The sequence below is a fragment of the Pongo pygmaeus genome, chromosome 12 (genome assembly GCF_028885625.2).
Source record: "Pongo pygmaeus isolate AG05252 chromosome 12, NHGRI_mPonPyg2-v2.0_pri, whole genome shotgun sequence".
In the NCBI taxonomy this organism is placed as follows: domain Eukaryota; kingdom Metazoa; phylum Chordata; class Mammalia; order Primates; family Hominidae; genus Pongo; species Pongo pygmaeus.
Genome location: NC_072385.2, coordinates 36,477,687 through 36,495,803, shown reverse-complemented (window position 1 = coordinate 36,495,803; position 18,117 = coordinate 36,477,687). Strand labels below are relative to the sequence as shown.

General features: G+C 46.3%; 1 protein-coding gene across 8 annotated transcripts in view; it reads left to right on the top strand.

Moving 5' to 3' along the window:
• FHL2 (four and a half LIM domains 2) overlaps positions 1-18,117 on the top strand; it is a 76,703-nt gene extending 58,586 nt beyond the window's left edge. For all 8 annotated transcript variants that reach the window (XM_054476613.2, XM_054476612.2, XM_063648501.1 and 5 more), the window contains 4 exons: positions 5,189-5,363; positions 11,213-11,382; positions 15,475-15,661; positions 17,509-18,117. In XM_054476613.2, coding sequence (XP_054332588.1) covers positions 5,189-5,363; positions 11,213-11,382; positions 15,475-15,661; positions 17,509-17,660 — 684 coding nt within the window. In that variant the 3' untranslated portion in view covers positions 17,661-18,117. The remainder of the gene's footprint in view (positions 1-5,188; positions 5,364-11,212; positions 11,383-15,474; positions 15,662-17,508) is intronic.

Below are 18,117 nucleotides of genomic sequence, written 5' to 3'. Positions count from 1 at the left end.
ATAGAGTATTTTTAGTTATTGTACACCACAAAACTTAAGAACGTGAGCATAGGTTGATATTTATCTTCAGGGAAAAGAGCTTCCTTTAGAAGGTTTTAGAATTAGGAACTGCTGCATGCATATTCACTCAGGAATGCGTGTGTGGGCAGTCATAAAGGTAGGCTGAGAGAAACATTGTGGAGCTGAGTGCAGATGGCCCCAGGGAATGATGCCGAGATAACGCAGCCCTGGGCAGGAAAAGGCACTTTGTGGAAGGCACTCTGTCTTCTGTTTCTTAGGACAAAACCTGGATCTCTGCATGCCCCAACCCGAATGGGATGGGGAGCACTTTCAGGTATCCACTCTACACCAGCCTGAAGGGAAAGGGCAGCATCTGGCAAGGAGCCAAGGCGAAATGGTTCCCAGGGGATATAGCAGACCAGGTTGTCCTGAGAGAATGCAGCCTGCACCTTGCAAGGTGGGATCCGATAGAGCAGGGTGTGGGGGGACAGGCTGCGCCTGCAGAAGGTCTCCAAGTCTTGCGTGGATGCTTAGTCGAGTAACATGTGGATAATATCCACATTTAGAGGGACAGTTTCAAGTGTCACATGTCAATGAATCAGTCTTAAACTGTAGCTATTGCATTTTTGTGCCATAAATATTAACTGTAGGAAAAATGGAATTCTGCAGTGCCTTGGACCCATGTGCATGTCTTAGCCGGCTTTTCCATGTCTGTCCAGGCACGCTGATGTGCTCTTTCCTCCATCTGGGGACTTAATGACCAGAGCACTGGCTGTGGTGACATCTAGTGGCTTCGTTTTCCTGTTGACCTTGGAGATTTCTCTCTCAGTTTTTCTTGAAGGTCAGTCCCAAAAGGCAAATTTTCTAGAAACTGTATTTCTTTTCCCTCTCTTGTCACTGATAACTTGCCACCCCTCTGTGCGTAATGCCTCCTCCCTGGGCAGGGCAGCCACCGTGTAAAAAGTAACTATCTTCCCAGAGAGAGGCCAAGGATCTCCTCCCCTCTCCCTGGCGCCTGCTCCTCCGGGTCTCTTGTCCCAGCCAGACAGTGACTCTTGGGTCATGGAAAACATTCTGCAGCTTTTCCCCAAACGAGCAGTCCTCTATGAGGTGGCTCGCCTGCACAGGGGGACAGAGATAACTTCTGAAAAGGTGTTTTTTACCTACTACATAACAATGAAAACTTACTTTTTTTTCTTTTGGAGACAGTTTCACTCTTGTTGCCCAGGCCTGAGTGCAATGGCGCAATCTTAGCTCACTGCAACCTCCACCCTCCACCTCCCGGGTTCAAGATTCTCCTGCCTCAGCCTCCTGAGTAGCTGGGATTACAGGCATGCACCACCACGCCTGGCTAATTTTTGTATTTTTAGTAGAGATGGGGTTTCACCATGTTGGCCAGGCTGGTCTCGAACTCATGACCTCAGGTGATCTGCCCGCCTCGGCCTCCCAAAGTGCTGGGATTACAGGCGTCAGCCACCTCGCCTGGCCAAAACTTACTTTTTTATTCTTTTAATTATGGTAAAATACACAGAACATCACACTTACCTTCTTAACCACTGTTAAGTGTACTGTTCAGTAGTAAGTGCATTCAGGTTGCTGTGCAACCAATCCCCAGAGCTTTTGCTTCTTGCAAATCTGAAATACTACCCCCATCAAACCCATTTACGCCTAGTATTCCATCAGTGGAACGCTAAAGCATGTGGGAGTTATGTATATCTTACTGCTCAAGATCATCGCCAAGGTCTGATGGCAGAAATTCAAAAAATTGCAACCTCAGGCATGAATGGGTTACAGAACGCATTGGGTTACAAAACACATTCTCACTCCCATTCCCCTCTCATCCCAGCCCCTGGCAACCACTCTTCTACTTTCTGTCTCCATGAACGTGACTTCCCTAAGTATCTCACATGTGTGAGATCATGCAGTATTTGTCCTTTTGTGACCGATATGTCATTTCACTTAGCATCATGTCCTCAAGATTCATCCATGCTGTAGCATGAGTCAGAATTCCTTTCCTTTCTAAGGCCGAATAAAATTCCATTGTATGTACAGACCACATTTTGTTTACCCCTTCACCTATTGATAGACATCTGGCTTGCTCCCACCTTTTGGCTATGGTAAATAATTCTTCAATTAACGTGGATGTACAAATATGTCTTTGAGACCTTACTTTTAATTCTTTCGGGTATATATCCAAAAGTACAATTGCTGAATCATATGGTAATTCTACTTTTAATATCTGCCATGGTGTTTTCCATACAAAATTTATTCTTAATGCATTTCTTCCACAATCAGCATTCTAACAGTGATAACATGAATAAAATCTCCATCTCTTCTTAAATTAGGCTGATTACTGTTTTGGGTGGATAGGGCTTCTAATGATTTGTTCAATTTTATTCAAAGTCTAAACAAAGGCAATACTGAGCCACATTCATTTAGGTACAAAATACATTCTAGAAAGTTGCCAGAGTTTGGTTGTTTCTGGATTTTTTTTTAATGGACACACACACACATCTCCTCAAGGCTATCTGTTTTGAAAGCAAAGAGTAACACAGACCCGACCAGGATTTTGCCTGGGCTGGTTCAGTGGAAATAACTTTTGCATCAGGAGGACTTGAGCTCGAAGCTTGGCTTAGCTCTGTGCCAAGTATGTGACTGGGCAAGTTACAGAACTTCTCTGACCTTCAGTAATAACATTTACCTTGCAAGGCTGTGCCATGCCTGGAGCTCACAGATGGGGTAATGACGGTCATCACTAGTGTTTCAGATGTCTTTTTGAAGCCGGGGCGTGTGCATGGAAAGAATGGAGACCATGCCTGTTCCTGAACGATGATGATGTCCATGTGGATTGTGGGCTTTGCTGTTTCTCATGAGTTCGCATGTGTAGACAGCAACTCAAATCAAAGCAGTTTGTCCTCTATTTCACTTGTCAAAAAATAACCAATAAAGCACAGGTGATTTTCCCCTCAGATTTCTGAAAATACTTTAAGCTAAAAATACAAAAGATAGGTTAGCCCTCTGCCCCCAACTCCCAGTGCATACCCAGTTTGGGTTCTCAAGGATGGAGAGGGCTTGGGCATTTCAGCAACCTGCCCCCGAGTCCCCCTGAGAGGCAGTGCCTATCCCAGGGGACCCACGATACCCAGAGGTGCTGGGCTCAGGTGAGAACTAATTTCACAGAAGCAAGGGCGTTTAGTCCGGCTTTGAGAGCACTCTATGCTCCTCTCACCTTCATTCCTTTTGTTCTGAGACAGAGTCTCCTTCTGTCACCCAGGCTGTGCAACCTCCACCTCCCAGGTTCAAGCGATTCTCCCGCCTCAGCTTCCCAAGTAGCTGGGACTAAAGGCATGCACCACCACACCCGGCTAATTTTTGTATTTTCAGTGGAGATAGGGTTTCGCCATGTTGGCCAGGCTGGTCTTGAACTCCTGACCTCAGGCGATCCTCCCGCCTCTGCCTCTCAAAGAGCTGGGATTATAGGCATGAGCCACTGTGCCCGACCTCTCCTTCATTCTTTATCATCTTGCGTCAGCAATAATCCTATTCCCAGATGTTCTAGGAAGCAAACTTCCAACAGGGATAGCACAAGAGGTCACCTCTCACAAAGGCCATAGTCATGACTGTCTTCAAAGTGCCTCAGCGTTCACATTTTTAAAATTCCTTGAACTAAAACAAAATGCGCAAAGAGATCACCAAATCAAATAACTTTAGTTTGGTTCCAGGTTCCGGGAAAACACACATACCCGCACACACGCGCGCGCGCACACACATGCACACACACACACAGATACCTCAGCAAAAGAGAACTGTTTGTTCTAGTTTTGGTTCCGAGTTAGTTGGTGTTTTAGGACTTTCTAATCAAGGCCAAGATCCATGTCTTCACATCCTACATTCAGCATAACTCCAGCTTCGACTTCGGTTTCAGTAACAGAGACATCGTGGGCAGGCTCTTCTTCAGGGCCATCGTGTGAACAGCCCTCCTGCGCCCTGTTCAGGATACCTACCAACTGGAAGCCTGCCCAGGAAACCGTGCAGAGCCTAATATTCTGTTTCTGCCTCATGAATAAATGGATGATGATTTGGGGTCAGAGCTGGGAACACAAAAGACAGCAATAGAAACATATCCTTCCTAAGATAAAGCTGGGCATAAAGAGATTGTTATTTTAATTTTGTATTGGCACTTTAAAAATGCTGTATGTCATTTTTAAAAGGCAAATATGGAAGGTTCTCTTATTCCTCAGGCAAGATGAAGCCAAGTGTGGAGTCGAGTTTTCTGCAGGGCTCCTTTCTCTCTCTCATCTTTTACTCAAAAGCACGCGTCTGTCTTCTCAGGGCCTCTCCCACGTGTGCTCAGTTTTTGTCTCACTTCTCCCACCCTCACCCCGCTCCACTCCCACATCCTTACCCATCCCCCAGTCTGAGCACTTCACCCTCCTGTTGAAAAGCAGCTGTCCACTGCCTTCAGGATCAGCGGAATCTCTACACAGACATAAAAGGCAAAAAGGCAGCCATATGTTCCGGTCCAGCCAGGCCGGGGGGCCCTCCCACCTCATCCCTGGCCTGTGGTCCCTCCAGTCTGACATGCCCCCCATCCCCAGATCTTCTGTGTCTGTGCTCTTTCTCTGCCTGAAATTCCCCTCCTCCCCCAGCTCACTGCCACCCACAAAGGTAGCACCCACACACGCAGTCTCTCCTGACCGTCTCCCACCAGTCTTTGGGCCTCCTTCTGTGAACATCCCGACACCCAGAGCCTCTCTGCCATGCCGGTGACCACATTGATCTGAGTTGGGCAGGGCTCCCTCAGCCAAGGACGTACTGCAGTATGTTTCTCTGTTGCCGGATGTGGTGTGAGATGGATTGATAGGTGTTCATGTTTTCTGTTTCTCTTTCTTGCAGGCAATACATAAGGGAAATCCCTTTGTTTTTTAGAAGCATCTCTCACACACAGACATGTACATACATGCACATCTGTCTAACCTGTTGCTCTAAAATGCAGCAAGAGAAAAGCAGCCTAGTCTTAATTGATTTCAGCAGTTAGGTGGTCCTGGGGCATGAATGTGGGTGCGCCAGCGTGCCTCGGCCCAACTTCTTTCCTTGTTTGCCCTGCAGATTCGCAAGGGGCCCCTATGCTGTGGGTCCAAGCCATCCTGTCCCGCCTCTGACTGTCTTGTGTGGTCTGGCCCCACAGGACTTGTCTTACAAGGACCGGCACTGGCATGAAGCCTGTTTCCACTGCTCGCAGTGCACAAACTCACTGGTGGACAAGCCCTTTGCTGCCAAGGAGGACCAGCTGCTCTGTACAGACTGCTATTCCAACGAGTACTCATCCAAGTGCCAGGAATGCAAGAAGACCATCATGCCAGGTCAGGAGACACTCCTTTCTCATGCGTGAGCCAGTCTAGCTTCAGGCCTTGTGCACGTTCCTCTGACCCCCCTGTTCACATTGACTTGGTTCCAGACACTCATGTTGACTTTCCAGTTTGACCTTGAACTACAGAGGAGTATTTAGAGTACTTACGAAGCAGGGACATACGGGTTCTATCATGGGCAGTAACGGGATCTTTTTGCTGTGCACATGGGGCAGTGTTATGCAGTCAAATTGTTAGAGTAAGTGAATGGTGGGCATCCCCCTTAAAAATACATCTCCTGCATCTGCCCCCACTTTACCACCACCAGAGATGGTTTCTCTTTTCTTCCCTTCTACCTGCTGAATTTGTACTCACTCAGTTATTTCACCAAGTGTGCATGGCGCCTGCGCCCTTGCATGCCAGGCACTGGGTTCGAGCTGAGCATTCGTAGGGTGTGAGCCGAGGTGCACCTGGTCCTCTGCCCTTGTAGAGTTGGTGTTCTAGACGGACAGTCGAAAAGGGCACAGCCACAACTGGGCCAGGTGCCAAGGATGGCAATAAAAGTACCTTGTGTGTTGATGGGACTGTGTCCCTCATGGTTTTTTTGTGTGTGTATGTTGGGGGGAGTTATTTGCTTGTTTTTTTTTTTTTATGTAGGAGAGCAGAATCTTTTATTTTAAAAAGCAAAGTGGACAAAAATATGTGGAATTTCAAAATACAGAAAGAAGCTGGGTGCGGTGGCTCACGCCTGTAATCCCAGTACTTTGGGAGGCTGAGGTGGGTGGATCACTTGAGGTCAGGAGTTTAAAATCAGCCTGGCCAACATGGTTCAGTGGTGCAATCTTGACTCACTGCAACCTCTGCCTCCCAGGTTCAAGAGATTCTTCTGCCTTAGCCTCCTAAGTAGCTGAGACTACAGGCGTGCACCACCACACCTGGCTAATTTTTGTATTTTTAGTAGAGACGGGGTTTCATCATGTTGGTTTGCTTTGTTTTTGATGATAAAGAAATACTGAAGAGACTGACATATAGGAAATAGTTTAGAAAGATGTAGGATGCCAGGTGTGGTGGCTCACCCCTGTAATCCCAGCACTTTGCAAGGCTGAGGAGGGCTGATCACGAGGTCAGGAGATCGAGACCATCCTGGCTAATACGGTGAAATCCCGTCTCTACTAAAAATACAAAAAATTAGCCGGGTGTGTTGGCGGGCGCCTGTAGTCCCAGCTACTCGGGAGGGTAAGGCAGGAGAATGGCCTGAACCCGGGAGGCGGAGCTTGCAGTGAGCCAAGATCGCGCCACTGCACTCTAGCCTGAGCGACAGAGCGAGACTCCATCTCAAAAAAAAAAAAAAAAAAAAAAGTTATGTAGGATAAGGAATAATCATTTTTTAAAAAGGCAAGGAGGTAATTTGACCTTTGGTAAGATGATTTCTTACTGCTACTACATTTCTCTGGTTAATATAACTTTAAAACAACTGTGACACACTATGACAGGGAAGAAAAATGCCCAGGCTGACACAGCCCCAGCCCTGTTGGCAGCTGTAAGGGAAGACAGCTGGAAGGGCTGCATGGTGACTTTAGATGGGGCAGCTCCAGGCAGGAAGGCCTCTTCTAAGGTCATGTGGATCCTGCAGAGACTGGAAACTCGGGCAGCAGTGCTGTGCGACAGTGCAAATGAGAACTGAAGCCCGTAGAAAGCCAGGCTGACCTGTGTCCTGCCCCACAGGGAGTCACTGCAGAGACACAACACTCTCAGTAACAATAAGAACCACAACATTAATTGAAAAACAAATTTAACCCTTACTAGTTTCCTGAACAAGGGCCCAAGGAAGCTTCCACTGGGGACTCTAGGGGCTGTTTAAAGACTTTTAACTGTTAGCACCAACCATGACATAAAAACTATGCATATTTCCCGGATTTTGAATTTTTCACCTGTCTTGACTTTCTGTGTTAGTCAGGTTCTCCAGAGAAACAGAAACAATCAAAGAAATGTATACACACAGATACATACATATGGAGAGAGAGAGAGAGAGAGAGAGAGAAAGATATATTTCAAGGGATTGGCTCATGAGATTGTGGAGGCGGTAAGTCTGGAATCTATAGAACAGGGCAGCAGGCTGGAGGCTCAGGGAAGAGATGATACTGCGGTTCCAAATGGGAGCATTTGAATTCCGTAGGGCAGTAGGCTGGAAACTCAGGCAGGGTGTGTCTATTGCAGTCTTGAGAAGAATTAGTTGCCCTTAGGGAAACCTTAGTCTTTGCTCCTAAGGCCTACTACCGATTAGATGAAGCCCAGCCCTGATACGTGGGTAATGTGCTGCACTCGAAGCTTACTGACTTAGATGTTAATCACATCTAAAAAACGCCTTCACGGCAACAAGTAAACCTGTTTTTTGACCAAACAACAGGGTACCAGAGCCCAGCCACGCTGACACATAAAATTAACCATCACACCTTCTCTTTCTCATGGTGTTTACTGGGGCGGGGGGAAAGAAAAGAAAAACATGATTAGATAAGAAGTAAAAACCTAATGTTCAGTGAGAGGTAACCCATACTGAATATTTGAGAATTAACTGGCCGGCAGCCTCTTCTACTAAGGAATGAGGGAAGTTGGAATTCAGGCTCTGTGGTAAGAAATGCTGTGTAGTAATAATAACAACACAGCTACAGCTTCCAGCCCCTGAGCACACACACAGGGGTCAGACACTCTGTTGCTTTACAGAATCCCATTGAATCTTCAGTGTTCCCTGGGTTGGATGGCTTCATCCCCATTTTACAGGTGCCTCTGCCAGAAGAAACCGACTGGGCACCAAAGGCAGGGCATCTAGAAGAATCCTGGTGTATGCAAAACAAACCAGCACCAACAAGACACTGAATCAAAGCACTTGCTTGCCTGGGTTTGATTTTTAAAAGTGTTAGAACCCATTCAAGATGAATATGGGTTACAGCGTCAGTGCACAGCTTTTGCGGTGAATTTACATTTAGAGGACAAGTGAAAAACTCACCCACCAGCTCCACACCCCCACACAAGTCAGTTTCCTGATGACTAATCAGGAAACTGGAATACCATCAGTAACCCCAGTGCTGGGGTTTACCAGCTCTCGCGCCCCTATTAGCAGACGTTGCTTACAGATGCACCACAGCCTCTGAGCAGACTCAAGTAGCGAAATTCTGTCTCCAACCCAGCAACCAAATTTCTGGCTCCTCATTTGACTCTTTTTTTGAGCCAGGATCTCGCTCTTTCGCTCAGGTGGGAGAGTAGTGGTACGATCACTGCTAACTGCAGCCTTGACCTCTCGGGCTCAAATGATCCTCCCACCTCAGCCTCCTACGTATCTAGGACCTCAGGCACACACCACCACAACTGGCTAATTTTTTTTTGGGGGGGGTAGAGACAGGGACTCCCTATGTTGCCCGGGCTGGTCGCCAACTCCTGGGCTCAAGAGATCTCCCACCTTAGCCTCCCAAAGTGCTGGGATTACAAGGCTGAGACACCACAGCCAGCCTCATTTGACTATTTGAATCAGATTAAGACATCCCTTCTTCAAGTCTGCGCTTCCGTCTGCGGGAGACTCGGTTCAGAGTGTGCGATTCAGTTAGGAGAAGGAACGCTCCTGCCACCTGCCGGTATTGCTGCATATGACCACGCAGGCTTACGGCCACTGCTGTCGCCATGCCTCAGAGGTGCACGTGCCATGTCCCTGAGGCTCCAGGTGCTCTGTGCATTCCCTGCACGTAGAGTTGCCCTCGAACTGGTGTTGATCTGATAATACTTATTTCAGAACTCGACAAGAATGCCATGAGAGTCATAATTGCCCCATATTCATTGGCAGAATCCTTTGGCTTCCGGGCTGCTTGATCAGAATGAAGGTCAGAGATCCAAAGAGCAAGTGACAAAAGTATGCATGGAGGTTGAAGAAAATCTTTGTGAAGTCAAAGTCCTTCCACTATTTTTACTTGAATTTCAATTGCTTCATGTAATGTTTGTTTTAGGATTCATCACCCCACAATTGAATTCCATAGATTGTACAGCTTAGTTTTCAATTATAAGATTGCCGTGTGTCACCATCCCAAATTCCCTCTCACACATTGCCCCCCAACACACACCCTGCTTATTTTATATAATCTCAAATGTCTGGTCTTGGAAGTACAGGAAGCTGAGAAAATGATCCTAAATAACAATCATGTGATAATTCCCAGCACATTCCTAATTACTGGAGGACAGACATTTCATGACCAACTTTCTAGCCACCTAAAATACAACCCCTAGCTTTGTCCTTGGGACCATAAGATTTTGGGGCTGAGAGCTACGGACTAGTCTATAGACTCCTGTAAGCCACCTGTGTTACTGCAGCTGCTTCCACCTGGTCTGAAGCGGGGCAGTCCCCCTGTCGGCTTGATTCCCCATCACTCCCTGACCCCCAGTTGAAGTCACACGTATGTGACCCTCATGCCACAGTCCCCAGGGATTGGCAACATTTTTCCTTCAAAAACCAGATAAATATTTGGGGTTTTGTGGACCATACAGTCTCTGTCACAACTACTCAACTACTACAACTACACAACAACTGCACAACTGCACACAGCTGCACACTACTAGGCCGTCTAGCGTGAAAGCGGATATAAACAATGGAAGTAAATTAATGGGTGTGGCTGTGTTCCAATAAAACTTTATTTGAAAAGCAGGCAGCAGTCTGGATTTGGTCTTACACAGTGGCCAGGCCCCTCAGCTAGTCCGGGCACTTACAACACTTTCCTGTTTCTTTGTCCCTGATACTCACTTCCCCAGATTATTCTTTACATTTGCTTTATGGGAAGGGTACTTGTTTACACGCCTATCTGGAATCATCTCTTGCTATAAATAGATACACTTCTTTCTGGCAAACAAAAATGAAAAAAATGTCAGTCAACAAACACCGAGCATTTGCAGTGAGTCCAGCTTGGTGGTGGCAGGGGTGACCCATAAGTGTTTCAGTTCTCTAGAGCTCCTCAGTTCACTTGGAGAAATGGTAGAAACATATCAAATGCTAATAGTTATTCAAAAGACAATGGATGGCTCAGGTTTAGGCAATTACTAAATGGGATGTACAAGTAACAAATGAAGATTTCAGCCAGGCATGGTGGTGTGCACCTGTAGTTCCAGCTACTCAAGTTGAGGCAGGAGTTTCCCTGGAGTCCAGATGTTCAAGGCTGCAGTGAGCCAGGATCACACCACTGCACTCCAGCCTGGGTGACAGCACGAGACCCTGTCTCGAGAACAAAAAAAAAAACTACATGCAGGTTTTAATTATAGCACTTAGTACAGTGCGTAAAACTACCAAGATACATCGCAACTTGGTTCAACAGGCAGTATGTAAAGTGAGTGTTGTAGAGGCTGCTCACTGAATCAGGTTTGAGGTTCCAGGTTCATTCACACTCCAGCCATTTCCATCCTGCTGCGAACCAGACAGGGTGTTCATTATCAGGTGTGCAGTAGGTGAATACAGTCCCCAGACTCCAAAAGTCATGCTCCATGGGAATTCATCAGAGCTATGCCACACTTCTCTTTATACTTTGCATTGCTGAGAGAGACTTAACTTTTTTTAGATTTAACATTCCTAACCAAGATATTCAATAAATAAATGTTAAGTACCTAAAATGTACACATGTTGTTCTAGGAGCTGGGTGTACAGTAGTGAACCAAAAGACAAAGTCCATGCCCTGCACAAAATAGGAATTACCTCCATTTAGAGGTGAGCCTTCAAGAGCTGAAGTGACTTGCCCTGGTCATAAAACTAGAGGGCAGCAAGCTCTGAAGGCAGATTGCTGGGACTCCACACCCCTCTAACCATAACTCTGCTGTGTTCCTCTTGACCCTGATGACAGGTACCCGCAAGATGGAGTACAAGGGCAGCAGCTGGCATGAGACCTGCTTCATCTGCCACCGCTGCCAGCAGCCAATTGGAACCAAGAGTTTCATCCCCAAAGACAATCAGAATTTCTGTGTGCCCTGCTATGAGAAACAACATGCCATGCAGTGCGTTCAGTGCAAAAAGGTATCTCAGATTCCCCCTTGGCCCTTGCACGTTCTGGCCGGTTTGCCTCCATGGTCCATGTCTGTCAGTTCTCTTTCCAAAACCAAGGATACCTGTGATACTTAAGTGGTGTGGGAGCTGTGCCTATCCTGCCTTAGATTCTGAGCATTCATCCGTTGGGTCTGGGTGTCCATCCTTCTTTCAAAGACATCAACACTGTTGAGCTCTGTGATCAAATCGTTTAACCCTGCCTTCTTCTAGACCATTTCTAAATATGTTCTCATGTCGATGACCTAAGGTTAGAGGGAAGGGGAGCCACTATCCCAAAGCTGTCTTGTTCAGCTTCTCTCCATGAATAAAACAAGAAAACAACAGCAAACTTGAGAGGGAGAGAAAGATGGAAGGAAGAGGGGGGAGAGGAAGGGAGGGAGCAGGGAGGAGAGAGAGACGGATGTGAGAAGAAAAGTAAAGGAGAAAAGTCTGCCCCCGTGGATATGGGACAGATCATTTATTAAATGTATCTACTCTGGCCGGGCATGGAGGCTTATGCCTGTAATCCCAGAACTGTGGGAGGCCAAGTCTGGTGGATTACCTTAGGTCAGGAGTTCAAGACCAGCCTGGGCAAAATGATGAAACTCCATCTCTACTAAAAATACACAACTTAGCTGGGCATGGTGGCACATGCCTGTAGTCCCAGCTACTCGGGAGACTGAGGCAGGAGAATCACTTGAACCCGGGAGGTGGAGGTTGCAGTGAGCCAAGTTCGCACCACTACACTCCAGCCTGGGCGACAGAGTGAGACTCCATCTCAAAAAATTAAAAAAATAAAAATAAACTTATCTACTCGATAATGTGCTATTCCAGTCATGGCTCTGTTAGGGTTAAAGAAAGAAAGGGAACTGCATATCCGTAGGAAGCCATCTGTCTGCCCAGTTGCCCCCGAACTGCGCCCTTCAGGGTGTAGCTTAGTTTTCTGCTGTGCCCTCTGACTCTTACACACACACAACTCTTATTATGCTGTAGCTTCCAGCGTCTCTGTGCTGTTAGGATTTGCGTCAGCCTGTTGAGTGGCACCCTCCCACTGCTCACTCACCCTGGGCAGTGCCAGCTGTGAAACTTATCACAGGTTCTGTTTGCTCTCATCCTCTTACTGACTTTGCTCACCCAGCTTCTGCTGTTTTGCCCTTGGGGCCTCTACCCTTGCGTCTGGGCCATGGAGAAACATCCCCGATGCTGTTACCTGTACCTGGCTGGCCTGGGCAAGAATGTCCCCACCTTGTCCGCACCTTTTCTAAGTGCTGAGTATTCTTGCCAATTTCCATTCAGCCTTTCTCTCGTTTCCATTTTTTTTTGTTGTTTTTTTTTTTTTTTTTTTTTTGAGACAGAATCTCACACTGTCGCCTGGGCTGGAGTGCAGTGGCTCGATCTTGGCTCACTGCAACCTCCGCCTCTTGGGTTCGAGCAATTTCTCCTGCCTCAGCCTCCCAAGTAGGTGAGATTACAGGCGTGCATCACCGTGCCTGGCTGGTTTTTTTGTATTTTTAGTACAGACAGGGTTTCAACATGTTGGCCAGGCTGATCTTGGAACTCCTGACCTCAGGTGATCGACTTGCCTCCACCTCCCAAAGTGCTGGGATTACAGGCGTGAGCCACCACGCCTGGCCCCATTTGTTCTTTACTGTTATTTTAAATTTTATTTCTCTTTATTTCCTCTCCTTTTATGCTTCTGTTTTTTCTTTTTTTTGAGACAGTTTCACTCTGCCACCTGGGCTGTAGTACAGTGGCATGATCTCAACTCACTGCAACCTCTGCTTTCTTGGTTCAAGCGATTCTCCTGCCTCAGCCTCCTGAGCAGCTGGGATTACAGGCAGCTGCCACCACCAAACCCACCTAATTTTTGTATTTTTTTTTTTTCTTTTTTTAGTAGAGACGGTGTCTCACTTTGTTGGCCAGACTGGTCACGAACTCCTGTTTTTTTCTTTATTCTTAGATTGAGCTCTCATTCCTGCTTTTATTTTAGGAACCCTCTTCCCTGTTCTCTCCCCTTTTTATTTTTATTTTGGTTTGTTTTTCTCATCAAGACCTAACGGAAGTTCATCCGAATTGCTCTTCCTCTGTCATCTTTCCAACGTGTGCTTTATTCATTTGCAGAAATGAAAGCAACACATCCTTCTGGGATGCATGCTTTTTATGTGCATGTTCATTAAATACACACAAAAACATTCATGCCAGAAGCATCCATTCCTCGACATGAACTTGGCCCTCTCAGGCACTGGGGATGTGATGCTGGACAAGATGCAGACACTTAACTGTAGTCTAGGTGGAAGTAAACTCCAGGGTCAAACCCATCAGTAGTTACTGAGCAGTGTGCTATGGAGGAGCAGAGTGTGGAATGGAGGGACCTCAACTAATCTGAGGAGTTGGGGGCCAGGGTGGTGTTTAGGGAAGGAGTCGCTGAGAAAGTCATGCTATGCTCAGAGGCATCGAGTTAGCTGATATGGGTGGGAAGCATGGAATCCGGAGAAAGGGAGGACTGAGGATGTATGTTGCAGGCAGAGGAGACATCTGACACACACAGGCTACTGCATTCACATGGATACGTTGCAACCAGGTGTGTTTTGTGTTCATTCTCTTGTGAAGTGGGGTGGGTTATAGGAAGATGCTTCATGATTTATGGTTTAATGAAAAGAATACAAGATAGAAGGGAGTCCGGAATTCTAGTTTCTGCTTTGTCATTAACCAGCTATGAATTCTTCGGCAAGTCACTTTTTAATTTCTCTGAGTCTCAGTTTACTCATCCATAAAATTAAGATAATATCTTTCTTACTTCACAAGCTTTATTTAAAAACCAAAGGAGTTACTGGATGATACCGAAATGTGCAAAAAATAAAATGCAAAAAAGTGTGATTGTGAGGTGCTTGCACTCCATCTTCCATGGCCTTCGTTTGCCAAGCTGAGGCCACCTACACTCCTCTGATCGCTTACTCAGCTCCACCAAGCACTCATTTTAAATAGAATGTGAGATGCAACATTTGGAGAAAAATACCAGGTAAAATTGAGGTACTGATGGCCAGTTCCACCTCGTGTGGCTTTGCAGCTTCACCTCACAGATGTTCTAAGACCACAATACAGGTGAGAATGAAGGCATCTGGCTTATTTTTCCCAAAACTTCCAAGATGCCCATCTCTTCTTGTGGCATCAGCAGATGCCAGTCCCAGCTGTCCTTTAAGTCTCTTCCTTCTTTCACCATAAGTGGCTGGAGAGACAGGCTTGTGAGTGGCATTGGAGAAGTTACCACTTGCCAGGATTTTTGTTTTGTTTTGTTTTTGAGACAGAGTCTCACTCTGTTGCCCAGGCTGGAGTGCAGTGGCATGATCTTGGCTTACTGCAACCTCCGTCTCCAGGGTTCAAGCGATTCTCCTGCCTTAGCCTCCTGAGTAGCTGGGAATACAGGCGTACCATCACACTCAGCTAATTTTTTGTATTTTTAGTAGAGATGGGGTTTCGCCATGTTGGCCAGACTGGTCTCGAACTCCTGACCTCCAGTGATCCACCTGCCTCAGCCTCCCAAAGTCCTGAGATTACAGGTGTGAGCCACCGGCCCTGCCAGGCTTCTAAGTAAGGACTCCTCATCACCTTGCCCATTTAACCTCATCACTCTCACTTCCTGGATGAGAAAACTGAAGTGCAGAGATCTTTATTATAACCTGCTCCCAGCCACAGGGCTGGTAAGGAGTAGGGTAATGATTCAAACCCAGGTCTCCTTGATGCTGTATTGAATCCCGACCCCTCCACTGTGCTGCTTCCCTGCTCAGGAAGGTGGCAACACTACTGAGGCATCCTATGCCTTAGATCCCCAGCATCCCTGGGAAGGGTTGAGGGCAACCCCCAAGCTCCAGTTTCACTAACGGGAAAGCCAGGGCCTATCACACTGGAATGAAAGCGTGTGGCGAGGGTAACGAGTGACTGTGAAGTTTGTAAAGCAGCTTCTTGGTGACTTAACAAACTGGACGTTTCTGGATGAGGATCTTGCATCGTCCAGTGGCAGTAGCTGAGACTGAAGATGTCTGCCAAGCACAGAGGCCACACTAACTCTCCCCCTCGTCCCTGCAGCCCATCACCACAGGAGGGGTCACTTACCGGGAGCAGCCCTGGCACAAGGAGTGCTTCGTGTGCACTGCCTGCAGGAAGCAGCTGTCTGGGCAGCGCTTCACGGCTCGCGATGACTTTGCCTACTGCCTGAACTGCTTCTGTGACTTGTATGCCAAGAAGTGTGCTGGGTGCACCAACCCCATCAGCGGTGAGTGTCCTGGGGTCCCCACTTCGAAGAACGACTGGAAACTTGAACAAGGCCTAGCATTTTAGCATGTGACCCTGTCTACATCCCTAAACTCCCCAGACCTCCCTAAGGCTCTGAACACAGCAGACTTTTCTGCCTATCTGCTTTCCTCTCCTTGGTGCACTGGCTATGCTTCAGCAAGTAATGATTACTTCCTCTGCAGCCCACCCAATCACAACCATATGGCCTGTGCTACGGTTTAGTTTCTGCTTTGGGTTGGATTATCTCTAAAACTGCAGTCTGTGAGCCTGTGACACCACAAAAGCACAATAAAAACTGGCCTTTTCAGGCTTAGCAGCCATGCTGTGTTCTTAGAAGTGTCCCCTACCATCTTACTGAGACGGTTGTACTCCAAAGCATCTGAGTGGGAAATTTCTACCACAAGGCCATAGCTATATGAGGGCAGAGGGTACATTCTAAGGAGTTTTTCATATTGTGTTCCCCCAAAGAATCTGCCTAAGTGAGAGCCCAAAATCTGGCTGGCTGGCAGACCAGGCTTCTGGACTAGACTATTAAGCAGGCTGGAGAAATTCAGTGTGGAGAACAGATGACTTCACACTAAAGTCCTTTAAATGGTCACCACATATCACTACACAAATGAGTGACTGGGTGGGGAGAGAAAAGTGTGTATTCTATAATAACAAAGGAGAAGTTTTATGATGTGCGATTTGCAATCCCGTTGCATTCAGTTGACTGGTTCGTTCCTATCAGAGGAAGGTGGCAGACACTTGGAGTACCCTGTGGCCTGGCTTTCCTATGTGGCTTTTCAGTGTAACTACAGAAACACATCTATACACCCCGTGTGCTTGTCCTTGACTTTCTTTTCCCTTAGGCCTAGAACCAAGTTCACCTAACTCAGCTAACTCACCTTCCCAGGTCACTATAACAGTTCTCTCATGTGTAATGCAGAGCTCATTACATTTCCATGTGAAATTAAAATATGAAGAAAAGCATAGTATTTACACTTTACCTATGTTAAAATATCTGTTTCTGGTCATTTATATACCAGATTTCCCTTGGAATCATTTAGGGGGAAAATGTAATCTTTTGCCAGAACATATTCATCTTTAATGCTGTTTTCAGCAGTAACTTCTGTTGAGGTAAATGTTTATACCATTAAGTTTTATAAAGTGATACAGTCTATATAAAGCACTTTTAAATGTAAAATGTTAGATATGAATGTGAATTGTGGTTATTGTAGCACTGAGAAAAAACACTAGGTAAAAACCAACTGTATTATAATCAGGGACCAATGTACCTTAAATATTTGATTCCATTCTATCTGTCTGCAGCTTTCTCAGGATCTTCCCGCTGCAACAATATCCCTCTCCCCTCATTCCCACCCACGTTGCACTTTATCTGTGAGGCCTTTCCTGGCCATCCCAGGGAGGATTAACCTTTTCCTCTTCTACACTCCCTTCAGTGCTTCAATCATTAAGTCATAAAAATTTGAGCACCAGGCAACATGAGGCACCTAGTGAAGGCATAAGAGAAATCTGCTCCCTCTTCTCACAGAGTTTCATTTTGTGGGAAAACACATAACAAATACACAGTCAGCATTCTTTGATGGCACTTACCACATCGTTTTGGAACCAGTTTATATATCTCTTCTGACATTCACGAGATCCTCCAGGCTGTGCATAGAATCTGATTTATATATGGATTCCCAACACCCAGTCACTAGAAATTCACACTATCCATATTACACAATCCAAACTTTGAAACGGATCAAACCAGAATTCCTTCTTCAGTCCCAGTAGCCTGATTCTAACTTTCTTCATCTGGTATTATTTTCTCTCTGTTAACAGGACTTGGCGGCACAAAATACATCTCCTTTGAGGAACGGCAGTGGCATAACGACTGCTTTAACTGTAAGAAGTGCTCCCTCTCACTGGTGGGGCGTGGCTTTCTCACAGAGAGGGACGACATCCTGTGCCCCGACTGTGGGAAAGACATCTGAAGTCAACAGAGAGAAGTTGCTGCTTGTGATCTCACACACAGATTTTTATGTTTTCTTTCTCACCCAGGCAATCTTGCCTTCTGGTTTCTTCCAGCCACATCGAGACTTTCTTCTAGTGCTTTTCAGTGATACTCACGTTTGCTTAAACCCTTTAGTGCTTTGTGCTAGTTCAGTCCCAGGGAAAGAGAAAACTCGCCCTAGGGCCTAGGTGGGAAGATGGTTTGAAATTTTTGTAATTGAGTAAGGCACACCCAAATGTAAAAATCCTTTTGAATGATGCCTTTATAAATCTTTCTCTCACTGCCTATTTAAGTGCAATTAACATATGTCACGAACTTGAAAGTTTTCTAAACTCAATAAGGTAATGACCAGTTGGTATTTACAGCTCTGTAACTTCCTGTTGCGTCAAGTCTAAACCAAGATTATGTGACTTGCAATAAAGTTATTCAGAACAGAA